Genomic DNA, 14043 nt, shown 5'->3' on the forward strand with positions numbered 1-14043 from the left:
TCCAACTTCCCCCTTTTTAGACATGATGGCTGTGTGATCATCAGCAAGCCACTTAATTTCTCAGTGCTCCAGGCAACTCTCCAAGATGACAAATTATAGGGGATGATGACTTGCATTGCGAGATGAAGCTTTCTCCTATGGGTGTTCCCTTCAACAACAAAATCATAGGACCAATCCCTATCCCTGTCCCCTGAAAAGGGAAGCTGAAAAGTGGTGCTAGACTGCATCAATCAGCTCAGTTGATTCCAAATGTCACAGACCTTTGGAGAAAAAAAAGTGATGTCCTTTACCCCTTTCCATTGTCACTGGCCCCATCAATAATTTAGAAATGATTTTATTTTGTTTGCTTTTTTAAGCTTTCATTTTTTATTTTTCAACTAACAAGCACTTCTTTTCTCTCTCCCACCCACAACTAAAAAACAAACAAAAAAACTACTCTGCAATAAATTCCCATACTGATCATGGCCAAAAATGTATGTCTCATTCTTCATCTTGAATCTATCGCCTGTGTCAATAGGTGATTGGCATAGTTTGTTATGGATTCTCTGGAACACTGGTTGGTCACTGTGAGATCTGAGTTCTTAATTCTATCAGTTATTTTTCTTTACATTCAGGTTATTATTATATCAATAGTTCTCTTGGTTTTTCTCACACTCTGCATCAGTTCATATAGGTTTTCCCAGGTTCTTCTGAACCAATTGATCTCTTTCATAATTATCTATAGCACAATAGTATTCCATTGTATTAATGTCATAATTTGTTCAGTCATTCCCCACATACGGAAAGAGTGTTCCACCAATTGGAATTTTTCAGTTTTTCTAAAACAAGAAAACTCTTCCCCCAAACAACAAAAAACAAACAAATCTTTGGTTGGCATAAAAAAAGTTGCTTGCTCAAGGTGGTTGATCAATAAGGATTGACCTCCAAAGTGTTACAAATGTGGATGGTGATATAGTCAGAGCCTTGGAATGGGAGTCAAGGTACTGGTTCTAGTCCTGACTCTGCACTGCTACTAACTAGCTGTGTGAGCTGCCTCTCACACATAAAGGCATGTGATTCTGGGCAAGTCACTTTACCTCTTAGTATACTAGGGAATTCTCTAAACTAAAGTTGCTGAGAAGGTGCCAACTTGCATTATGAGAAAGTTTCCTCATCTAGGAGTTCTCTGTCAATAAAATATCAATAAAATCACAAGTCTAGTCCCTTTCATTTTGATCTATTCAAGAGTACTCTGTGGGACATTTTGGATAGAAAGATTAAAAGAAGAATAAAGAAAAGAAAAGGAAAAAACCATTCCCTACTCTCAAAGAGCTTATATTCTACTGGATTTATACAAAATGTAAACAGAAAATATAGGAGAGGTAATGTCTTTAACTGCCTAGACCTTAGTTTCTTGCTGTGTAAAATGTGGGAGGTGGCTTTCATGATTCCTTAAGGCCTTTTCAACTCTAAGCTTCTAGGATTCAACTGTTTGAAGCAAGAAACACCCTGCTTAATATTTTGAAACATGCCAGTGTTTCCTATCCAATTAGCCCCAGATCATTACACTTGTAGCAAATTCTACAAGAGGGAGTACTATCTACTTTCTGAAAGAAGTATGCCAAGGTCTCTAATCCCTTTCCTTTCCATATGCCTGGCACTATGGGGGTGGGAGAAAAGAAGGAAAGGCTGGTGACAAGCTTGAGTCTGTCCACTTGCCACTGAGCCTTAAAAGCAGAGAGGAGCTATCTGCTATCGACTGACCCTTCTCATTGGTAGCAGTCATTGGTGGGGCGCCAACCCCAAGTGGAGAGTCAGCAGGGGAGGGAAAGCCCTAACCCTTTTAGTTGAGCCAGACTCCATATTTTAGTCATGCTGTGCTACCTACTCCGGTCTATTTCTACACCTATAAAACAAAGATAATAATATAGTACAGAGCTATGCACTCAGTGGAGACTTAATAAGTATTAATTGAAAATACTGGCATGCCATATATATTATATCTACATATAATGTGTTATATAAATAAAATCATCTATAGGATGTACTTTGAAGTCCTCGGAAGCAAGATGCTCCCATTCCCAAAATGGTATTATTAGCAGCAGGATCATAGCACCAGAAGGCACCTCAGAGGAGATTCTGAAGCTCCCTTACAGCTCTTAACATCCTGTAGTCTTGTCACTCTTTTAATTTAGTATAGTCCAGAACTCAACAGAATCCTCTCGACACTAGCCCCTGGTAGTTACCCAGCCTTTGCTGGAAGGCCCACAGAGAGGCAGAACCTACTACCTCATCAGGCAGCTCATTCCTTTGCTGAATGGCTGTTAGAAAGTGTCTCCTTATTCTAAGCTCAAATTCACATCCCTGTAACTTCTAATCATTGGTCCCAAGTTCTGCCCTCTGAAAACACCAAAAAGTAAGTCTTTTTCCTCTTCCAAATGGAAGTTTATCATATATTTAGAGACAGTAGAAAGACACGCTCCCTAAAAGTCTTCTCTTTTCATAAAATTAAGGGATTTCAAGCTGGAGGAGTGTTAAGACATCAGTTAATCCAATACTCTCCTTTTAGAGATGAAGGGTTGGGTACTGTTCCAGTCACAAAGACATTACCAATTGCTGTTAACTTTCCTCAAATGTCTTCTTTTTGAGAATGTTAAGTAATAGTAGTCCTATTACAAAAATTCTAGTAAGGGCATAAAAACATTGGCCCAAAAATCCCCAACAAGACTGAAAACTGTCAACAAACATCCACATACATTCCCCACCTGAATAAACCATCTGAGCCCAAATACTCTGTGAGCAAAAGCCCTGCCAAAACAAAGGCAAGTGTGAATTATTTGAATCCTTTGGAGATTTATTTGCTAATTTTTAAACTAATTCACTTGCTAACTCTCCGGTTGAAAGAATGAAGAGAAAAGTTTCTTAGACTAGAAAACCATCACCATGTCCTGGCTGTTCCAGTTCACTTTTCAAGTAGAATATACTCTTAGTAATAGGCAGACTTCTCCGATCCCTAAAAATGAAGATATGAGTCTCTTACCTTGTTTCCAGAGGCACAGGTTGCTCTGTTTCCAAGCTTTTTGTTTTTCATTAACATTCCCCATTCTATACCAACCAGATCCCACTTCCTTTCTCAGACCAGTCAGTCACACTGCTGAGGGAGGACTTAAGTCACTCTTCATCCTTCCATCGGTGTTCTGAATTATCTCATTTCACAGTCCACAAAAACAACTTTGTTCCTCCATGTCCTGATTGCAAGGAAAACTTCAGCAATTATACCGAAGCCTTTGACATCTGAATCTTCTTCAACCCCAGAGAGAAAAAATTAGACGCAAGTTCTTGCTATCAGGCCTACCGGTGTGTTTTAGTAATCAGTCTATATTAAGAAAATCTTTGCTGCCAGTTCCTTTGGGGGTTCATTACTCATCAGCTCAGCAGTGGCCTCACAGAATGAACTGTATTTCAAAGCACACTTTCAAGACTGTAGTTTCCCTCTGAGGGAAGGTGTATAAAATCAGGTGACCAAAATACTGAGATATAAATGGCATCATTTTTTTGGGGTGTACCAAGAGAAATAAGGATTGTACAAGGCTTCGATGAAAACAGCTCTGGAGCCTGGAAAAACCATGCCCCGCTTTTATATATCCTGAACCAAGGAGTGCACAGTCAATGGTGAGTTATGTGTTACATCAACATAAACAAGCTGCTTTAATTACTGCTATGTTCCTAAGGAAAAAAAAACAGCTCTAAGGAATCCGTAAAACCTGGGGCTACACCTCCTTGCTAAACCTCCCACTATAAGTTTCCAGAGAAAAAATATCACCAAGGACAAACAGGGACTAATTAAAGCAAGACCTCAAACCACACAACCTTCTCCTCATACAGTTTCCCTGGAGAAAGTTTGGCGCCGCCTGAGCTCTGTACTGGTCTGCTGGGAGAAAGAAAAGGGACGGCAATTTTTATAATTCTGGTTTGAGGAAAAAGTGGCAGGAAAGCTGGAAAGATCTTTAGAGGGGCAGGTTTACTTGTACATTCAGTAGAACAGAAGATGTTGAAAATAAGAAAGGAAGGGGGCAGCTGGATGGCTCAATGGATTGAGAGCCAGGCCTAGAGATGGGAGGTCCTGGGTTCAAACCTGACCTCAGACACTGTGTAACCCTGAGCAAGTCACTTAACCCCCATTTGCCTAGCCCTTACTGCTCTTTTGGCTTGGAACCAATACATAGAAGGTAAGGGTTAAAAAAAAATGAGAAAAGAAGTGAACAAGAATTTAAGAAACATATTGAAGGAGTGGGAAAAAGAGGTCTCAAGGGACTGACTTGGTTTTAAAAGTATCTGAGTTTGACTTTTTTTTTTTAACCCTTACCTTCCGTCTTGGAGTCAATACTGTGTATTGGTTCCAAGGCAGAAGAGTGGTAAGGGCTAGGCAATGGGTTAAGTGACTTGCCTAGGGTCACACAGCTGGGAAGGGTCTAAGGTCAGATTTGAATCCAGGACCTCCCATCTCTAGGCCTGGCTCTCAATCCACTGAGCCACCCAGCTGTCCCCTGGGTTTGACATTTCTTGAGAAGTCTCTTGAAGTATCTTAACTTCAGCATGCAGGCTGTCAACATAGACATTCAAAGTTTTCTGATAGGAAAACTTATAGTGATCATTTCTAGAGCTCAAACAATGTGTTTTGAATCACATCCAATTCCACAACCGCACTTCCCGTAACAACTGGCGTCCCATGCCCCATGTGCCACAAACTGTGCCTCAGCCTTTGGACTCCAAAGCCACATGAGGGTACATCAATAGATGATAATGCACAAAGACAATCGTCATTCTCCGTCACCGAGAGACTACTATAATTCCTTTAGGTCAAGAAATTGTGGATCAGAGAGAACTAACTTCTCCACGGTCACACTAGCCCAAATCACCTGGCATATCTTCTTCCAAATTAGACTCAAGATGACCCATGTATATCATTGGGGGTGAGGAGACAATAATACTTCTGACTACTTCTGACAGCATTAGGTCATTCTACTAAGAGTATGTAGTCTCAAAAGGAATCTAATTCTTTAGGGAAGGATATAAGTAGGATATGCTGAGTACTAGAGTAGATCTGAGAAACCACATTTCCACCTTCTCTGAAGAGGTGGGAGGGCTATGGAGATGGAACACAACAAATATTGTCAGACTGGACTGATGTATCTGGTTTCAAATAGCTGCTTTTTTCTTGTTACTATTTGCTATTTGGAGGGTTCCCTGAATGGGAAAAGAGGGCTATTTTGGAGAGCACATATAATATAATATGATATAAAATATAAAATGTTACATTTTATATCATATTATATAAAAACAAGAGACGTTAAAGCTATCTACTTTTTAGAGAATGCTATGGTAGAAAGAACTCTCATCTTGGGGTTAGAAAATGTGACTAAGTTCTATTTCTGACATTTACTGAACAAGTCACTTAAACTCTTTCACTCATCTCAAGCTGGTGACAAGGGGATTGATGATTTTGAAGAAAAAGCCAAAATAGTATTCATGGGGAAAAAAGTTAAGTTAAACTACCAGTAAATGTCCAGGCAGTTCAATTGCTCCTGGTATAATTCCTAAACATAAATTCATAGTAAAGAAAATTAAGAAGAGTCAGTTTTTCAAAAAACAAAATAAGCTTCTTTTAATTCATTGATTTCAAAATCATTTTAGGAAATGAGATATAGATTTTCCAAATTGGGAAAAGGGCACAAGTTTGGTTTATTAAGATAGATCATTAATCAACAAGGATTTATTAACTGGCAGAGAGAAAATGAATTACTATTCTATACTTAAAATTTCCTATCCTTCCCATCCCAGAACTACAAGGACATCAGAGATTGAGAATGAATGTATATTTCCATGGGTCTGTAATGTAGTTCCTTCTACTCATAAACTTTTTCAAGACCATGATCTCTCATTAACTCCACAGAAAACCTACCCCACAGGGAGAAGGCCTTCTTTTAGGGTTTTTATTTGTTTATTCTTTCTATAGGCACCAGTGCAATCCCACTCCCATTTCTCATTTCTAATACATAGCCAGATCACCTTCTTTTGCAATCATTTATTTCTTGGATGACATCTTTCACACCACTTGTTGGGCACAAGCCATTAGAGGCAATGCATAATAGTCCATGGTGATGCCCACCACCAGCCTCTCTGTTGCTAAAAGAGTCCTCACAGAAGACATCTATTGAAAAACTACTTCTCGTACACAACATCCACTCAATATGCACACAATATCCACTCTTTAAATTGGTCTCTTCCTATCCTTGGTAGAAAACCACCATGTTCCCTTTTGTTAGGATAAAACAACAAAGCTGATAAATTTGAGAATGGCTAGCTTATTTGTTTTTTTACTGAAATCTATAATGGTTTTATTGACATGACATATTGACTTATTTCTGGGACAAAGTATCTAATTACATGTCTTCTATTTTAGATTCAGTAATGTTACTTAATAAACATTGTAATTCAGAAATGATCTATTAATGAACATATATAGTACTGTCACTGATTCCTTTATTATAATGGCAGTTCCTAACTTAGTGCCTAGAATCATCCAAACATATGATTAGCAACTGGCACTCTGTTCCATGACATCACAACCTTCTTGGCCCAGTGTTGCCTACACGCTCAGCCTCTCTGGAGCTGGAGGGTGAGGAATAAGGCCTCCAAAGGGGCTGGAGCTCAGGGTTTCAGCTATATGACAAGTTAAGAAGGCTTTTGTGTGCTTGCCTAGGAATCCAATCACCATTTATATAACACTGTACAGAATGCATTTCTAAATAGGAGATTAATGTATTCAGTATCTTGGCTAAGCAGCTGATAGGTTTAGAGCTGGAAGAGACCTTTGAAGGCTATCTATGCTAGCTCTCATTTTACAGAAGAAATTTGCTAGATTAGTCTGTGATGCAATTTTTTTCCTCTGAAGAACATAAGCTCCTTGAAGTGAGGGACCATTTCATCTTTGTTTTGTATACCCAGCATCTTGCACACAGAAGGTACTTAATAAACATTTGTTGAATTAAATTAACAAGTGCTACTGAAAACTATAACTGTATTCTTTTTTTCCTGTTAGTTCAATCAGTTAACAGCGCATTATCTGATGAGGTCATTGGTAATGGATAATCATTGCCATATTCAATTCAACCCAACAAACACTCATTATGTTCGCATGAAGAATCAGTTAGAACTGGGAGTGCAGAGCCTGGGGAAAATTTGGAGGAGGTGGGGTGGAATGGGGTAGATATCTTCAACTTTTGGAGAGCTACCACATCAAAGTGGGATTAAATTTATTTTAAACAGCTCCAGAGGGCAGAGGATCAATGGGTAACAACTGCAGGGAAGAGATTTTTGTTCAATATCTGGAAAAACTGAGGGTAGCTGGGTTTCTCAGTGGATGGAGAGCCAGTCCTAGAGACGGGAGGTCCTAGGTTCAAATCTGGCCTCAGACACTTCCCAGCTCTGTGAACCTGGGCAAGTCACTTGACCCCCATTGCCTAGCTTTTACTGCTCTTCTGCCTTGGAACCAATACATAGTATTCATTCTAAGACAGAAGGTATAGGTTTAAAACACACACACACACACACACACACACACACACACACACACACACGGAAAAACTTAGGAGCCATACAATATTGGAGTAAACTGTTTCAGTAGGTAGAGAGCTCCCTATTCTAGGTTTCCAAGCAGAGACTGTAAGACTCAGGCATGAAATGAAGGTATAGGAGATGAAACAGATGATCTGAAGTCCCTTCTTGAGATTTTCTAATTCTTTGATTTAAATCACAGTCTTAAGGAGGTCATCTCCAAACCTTTGGATATTAGCAACCCCAAATCAGAAGAATCTATCTCCACTTTCCAGGTAAAGTCCTTTACAACCTGGCCCCTTCCCTCCTTTCCTAGCTTCTTATAATTTAATCCCCTCTGCCCCTCCTCTGATCACAGGGGCCCTACTTGCTATTCCTCATCCAGGCTACTCCTTTTCCAGACCTCTGCCTATTCACTCGATGCCCCCAAGGGCTTATTCTCCATCCTCAATTCCACCTCCTGGCTTTCCTGGTTTCCTTTAGGAGCTGGCTGAAATCTCCCCTTTTGCTGGAGGCATTTCCAAGCTCTGGACATGGTCCTCTCCTCCTCTCCTCCCCACCTCCACCGCCAGCCACAATGGAGTAAGTGCTTATTAATGATTTATTGACTAACTCATGTTGTTCATACACCAGTGAAACTAGAACAGTGAGGACTGATAAAAATGGCTTATGTTCTCAGAAGCAGGAAGTACCATATACCACTAGTAGGGATGACTCTTTTCCATCTCTTGCTCATTTGCCATGAATGGGCAGCAGATGCAATTATGGGGCCAGCTGAAACTGTACTACAGTACAACTGTACATTCTGCACTACTAATACATTCAGCAGGAATATCTGTCCTAACTTAGCACTATAAGGCTTGAGGGGACCCTTAAGATAGAGTCAGACATGTAGAAAATGAGACTTAAGAGAGGGAGAAACACTTGGTCTAAAGCCACAAGCAGAGTCAAAATAGAACCTACTTCTGAGGTCCAGTTCCCTTTCTCCCAAATCACACTAGTCCTTCCTCTTCCCCTCCTCCCCAGCCTGAAAGCAACAAAGCAGAGAAGTTTGGCAATGATTACTTGCTTCATTAGTCTTCATTTTGTAGTAAGACTACAAGCAGGGCTCTATTAAACAATTCTGAGATCCTATCTCAGATCTATCAGACTGACAAAGAAAAAGATGACAAAAAGGGCAAATGGCTAATGTTGAAGAGGCTATTGGAAGACAGGCTCATTGCTGGTAGAGCTGTGCATTGGTTCAACTTTCTGGAAAGCAACTTAGTACAAGATCCAAAAATGTATGTACTTTTTAATCCATCATTAGGAATATCTCCCAGAGATCAAGGAAAGATGGAAAATGACTTCTGTGCACAAAAATATTTATAGTAGCAATTTTTGTTATAGCAAAATAAAATGGAAATAAAGCAGATGCTGATTAACTGGAGAATGCTAAACAAATTATGGCATATAGACTTAATGGAATGTTTTTATCCTGAAAGAAACAACATGGATTCAGAGAAGCCTAGGAAGACTTGTATGGCTTAACAGCTAAATGAGCAGACACAGAACTCCCCCAGTGGCTGTAAAGGGAAAAAACTAGGAAAGACTTGAAATTGATCAATAAAATGATCAATCAAAATCCAGGAGACTGATGATGAAGCCTGCTGCCCACCTCTTAGGAGATAGGTGATAGAAGAGAGACTGAAAACGAAACATTTTTTCATACATAGCCAGTGTGTGGATTTGTTTTGCTTAACCTCTCATTCATTACTTCTGCCTTATTTTTTTTTAAATTTTATAATATTTTATTTGATCATTTCCAAGCATTATTTGTTAAAGACAAAGATCATTTTCTTTTCCTTTCCCTCCCACCCCCCATAGCCGACGCGTGATTCCACTGGGTATCACATGTGTTCTTGATTCGAACCCATTGCTATGTTGTTAATATTTGCATTAGAGTTTCGTTTAGAGTCTCTTCTCTGTCATGTCCCCTCAACCGCTGTAGTCAGGCAGTTGCTTTTCCTCGGTGTTTCTACTCCCACAGTTTATCCTCTGCTTATGAATAGTATTTTTTCTCCTAGATCCCTGCAGATTGTTCAGGGACATTACACCGCCTCTAATGGAGAAGTCCATTACATTAGATTATATCACAGTGTATTAGGCTCTGTGTACAATGTTTTCCTGGTTCTGCTCCTTTCACTGGTTGTTCCAGTCTCCATGGAACTCCTCCACTTTATTATTCCTTTGAGCACAATAGTATTCCATCACCAACATATACCACAATTTGCTTAGCCATTTCCCAATTGATGGGCATCCCCTCGTTTTCCAATTTTTGGCCACCACAAAGAGCGCAGCTATGAATATTTTTGTACAAGTCTTTTTCTCCATTATCTCTTTGGGGTACAGACCCAACTTCTGCCTTATTTTTGAGGAGGGTGAAAGGAAGATTTACAAAGGGAAAAAGAGGGAAGGGATTAAGCATTTATTATGCATCGACTATGCCCTAAACACTGTGCTAAGCACTTAACAAATATAATTTCGTTTAATCATTTGAAAAAAAAAAGCAAAGTGTGGCAATAGATAGTTTTTTTTAAATATATAGGAAAAGGAATTTGGAAGGGAACACTGACAAATAGGGCAAAGATGGAAATACCATGTAAAATTTAATGTATACCTAGGGGGCAATGAGATGGCTCAGAGGATTGAGAGCCAGGTCTAGAGTCAAAAAATCCTGGATTCAAATTTGACTTCAGACACTTTCTGGCTATGTGATCCTGGGCAAGTCATTTAACCCCTGTTGTTTAGCCCTCCCTTACTGTTCTTCTGCCTTAGAACCAATACACAGTATTGGTTTCACAGTGTCAAGTCATCTTTTAAGTATTTATATTTGTTGATGTTTTTCAAGTTTATAATAACAACAAAATTTTTTAATGTTTTTAAAGGTCTTTTTAGTGTAGTGGAAAGAACACTGGAGGCATGGGTTCAAATTCTGGATCTGTCTCTAACTAGCTGTATGACTGTGGACAAATCACTCCAGTTCTCTGAATCTCAGTTTTTTTACCTGTAAAATGGGGATAATGATCTTGGAATGACTTCTAGCCACATAGGTTTGTAGTAGGGAATTAATTGTGTAAACTTTAAGCTCATATGTAAATGAGTCCCTTTCCTTAACTTTTTAATAAATTGGAAAGTCTGTTATCAATCAACCAAGACACATTTTGATTAAGCACCCCAACTAAGTACATGGCCCTATAATGTAATGTAATTCTGTAATGGAGACTGAAAGGGAGGCAAAGGCAGAGAGCACAGATTGAAAGTTGGAAGGAACTTGGATATTATCTAAATCAAGTTCCTTATCTTACATGGTGTAAAACCCTACTCTTAGGGACACCACCACCCTTACCTTACAGGAAAATGTAAAAATCACAGGCCATCATTTTCTTTTTTTTAAACCCTTACCTTTTGTCTTAAAATCAAGACTACAAAATCAAGGCAGAAGAGCTTGAATTTAAGGGCTAGGCAGATGGGGTTAAATGATTTGCCCAGGTCATGGCCAAGATGTGTCTGTGACCAGATTTGAACCCAGGGTCTCTGGACCTCAGGTATGGATCTCAATCTACTGAGCCACCTAGCAACCCCTGGCAATCATTTTCAAAGGGAAGAATTCAGGTTTGGATGCATTCTATCACTCAACAATAATTTATTAAGGGCTTATTATGTGGCAGATACTGCTTACTTGTGTGGATACAAAGAAAAAGGACAAAAAACAGTCTGTCTTCAAGAAACTTACATTCTAATGGAAGAGAGGGCATATAAATAATTAGGTACATACAAGACATATACAACAATAAATCTAATGTAATAAAAATAGGCTATAATTATAAAGTACTTTCATATCAATTATCTCATGTGATCCATCCTGTCATTTCAGTTGTCAATGCAGTTAAATGCAATAAACATTTATTATCCTCAAGTGAGGAACCAATGATAGACTGGGGCTGGTTAGCCTCAAAAAGGCTCAGCAGATAGCACTGGCTATCCTCAGTTATTAGGACGGTCATGTTAGACGGAGTCCTGCTCTGATCAGCTCTGCTTTATGGCGCTCCAGAGGACAGAACTAGAACCCTGTGAGTTAGGCTGTACAAATATTCATTGTCTTTTACAAATAAGGAAAATGAAGTTTAAAAATAAATTAGGTTATAAATTTAGACCTAGAAAGGCCTCAAGAGATCACCGAGTCCAACTCCCTCATTTCACAGATAAATCTGAAAGGTTAAGAGCCTTGCCTGTGGCCTCGCAGCGCTTCTTCAGCGCTCTGTGAGCTATGCCAAGCTGCCTCCCAAACCTCATTCACATGACTCCACTAGCATACCGTGATGCTTCTTAGGAGAAGAGTCCTTCTATTCCCATCACGCTGCACCTGAAGGGGGATCACCATGTCCCGACACGTTCCTAGCAATTGAAATATCCAAAGTCATGTGTGTAACCTTTCAGTGGCCTGTAGTTTGGTGTGTGGAATGTGCCTGTTGGGAGGAAAATGTGATGATGACGACTTCCCTTCCAGAGGAAAATTCCAACAATACCAGGAAGCAGTCAGGCACTGTGGGAATGTTCAAAGAGGGAACTACAGCTGGGTATAGAAAATAAACAAACAGAGACCATGCAGTTTCAAGCCAGACTTCAGCCCTGAAATGAAGCACTCAGGCCAGGAAGAGCGTTCTCAGAATCACATACCAGTAGGAAATCGGTCACTGTATCGAGTAGACTAAGGTCCCCTTTGAAGTTACTTCCTCTTCGGGGACTCACAGTCATGTCATCCCTCTCCAAAGGAAATAATACACTGAAAAGGGAATTTGGGGATGGAGAACCTTCCCAGTTATCCGAGTAGGTCAAGGAAAATGCAGAGATTGGCTCCATGTTAATATTAGCTGGCTAATGCTTATGCTGCCTAGGTTTTAAATATTAGTCAGAGCATACTTTAATATTACAAAGAGCATTGATTATCAGAACAAGTAATTCTCCAATGAAGATTACAAGTCCTTCAGGACTTGGTTGGTCTTTAAGAGCTACTACCATGTTGTGAGCCACTTCAGATTTGGCTAGCCTGCTTTCCTGGATGCCACTTATCCATTCAATGAACAACCAGGCCCATCCTCAAAGACCTTCAAAGATTGTACTACTCTCACATACTGCCTTTGAGAACAAGAGGAATGAGGCACTTTATTGCTTTAAATTTTTTTTTAAATTTCTAGTATATGGAGGAAAAAGTTTTTTATATATAACAAAGTTTGTGAACTCATTCAATGGATTCAAAGGAAAGAGATACCTTTGGGTTGCAAGGGCACAATTTAAAATCTGGCCCTCATATGCTTTTTATAACCTTATTAAGGGAATTAGAATGGAAGGGACTTTCAGTTCAAGATCATCTAGTTCAACTCCAGCAGGTAACATAGGTAAGTAGGTTGCAGAATTATGACTCAATTGCTAGTCTTCTGACTTGGCTCTAAGTCCTAGAATCTTATAACCTAATGAATGTACCATATTTATCCACCTGACCCTGCCCTCCAAAGGCTCTTTCCACTATATCATACCCTCTCACCATTAACTTCCCACATGATTAGAATGGGGATTGCCAAAGAAAATGTTCACCCTCGTGCTATTTCCTCTTTTTTTGGATATTAAATAGCACATATATTAAAAAAATGCTTATTATTTGATACTTTGCAGGGCATGAAAAAAGGTTAAGAGGTGAATCGGTAGAATGCATAGAGCTGCAGGCCTTTGAATCAAGAAGCCCTAGAATCAGACTCTGGCACATGCCAGCTGTGTGGCCACTGGCCCATTGCCACACCTCACCACTTCCTCTCTGTTCCAGGTGATTCTTTTTTTTTTTTAAACCCTTACCTTCTGTCTTGGAGCCAATACTGTGTATTGTGTATTGGCTCCAAGGCAGAAGAGTGGTAAGAGCTGGGCAATGAGGGTCAAGTGACTTGCCCAGGGTCACACAGCTGGGAAGTGTCTGAGGCCAGATTTGAACCTAGGATGTCCTGTCTCTAGGGCTGGTTCTCAATCCACTGAGCTACCCAGCTGCCCCCTGTTCCAGGTGATTCTTGAAGACATTGAGTTCTAAACTATTGCTGTTTTACATCAATCTAGGGAATTCTAATCTCTGAATTTTTCAAAGCAATTAAGTCTCAGGTCTGAACATGCCTAGAATGACAGAAAGGAAAAGAAAACAGGCTTAATTTCCCTTTATTTTGCTCCAAATTTACCAAAATTACCAAGTTTAAGGATATTCCATATTTTCTAAGATCCCTCTATGGTACATTCTGGAATACTCAATTCTTCAATCTAATTTTATCTTTGGTAGGATTTATTTGGGGAGGCAGTATGTGATAGACCACACTGAACAGCCAGGCAAACTATTTGTTTTGTTACCTTGGGAGGCCTGGAGTCAGAACC

General features: G+C 39.6%; 1 protein-coding gene across 17 annotated transcripts in view; it reads right to left on the minus strand.

Annotated features, from left to right (window-relative positions):
- Window positions 1-14043, minus strand: part of RAPGEF1 (Rap guanine nucleotide exchange factor 1) — a 190480-nt gene that overhangs the window by 155149 nt on the left and 21288 nt on the right. For 5 of the 17 annotated variants that reach the window (XM_056812600.1, XM_056812599.1, XM_056812596.1 and 2 more), the window contains exon 1: window positions 3020-4054. The exons of 6 other annotated variants lie outside the window; for them this stretch is intronic. In XM_056812600.1, coding sequence (XP_056668578.1) covers window positions 3020-3083 — 64 coding nt within the window. In that variant the 5' untranslated portion in view covers window positions 3084-4054. Of the gene's footprint in view, window positions 1-3019; window positions 4055-14043 lie in introns of those variants that run through there. 6 more of the 17 variants (XM_056812605.1, XM_056812601.1, XM_056812606.1 and 3 more) reach the window with 3 other exon arrangements.

This window comes from Monodelphis domestica, chromosome 1 (assembly GCF_027887165.1).
Source record: "Monodelphis domestica isolate mMonDom1 chromosome 1, mMonDom1.pri, whole genome shotgun sequence".
Lineage (NCBI taxonomy): Eukaryota > Metazoa > Chordata > Mammalia > Didelphimorphia > Didelphidae > Monodelphis > Monodelphis domestica.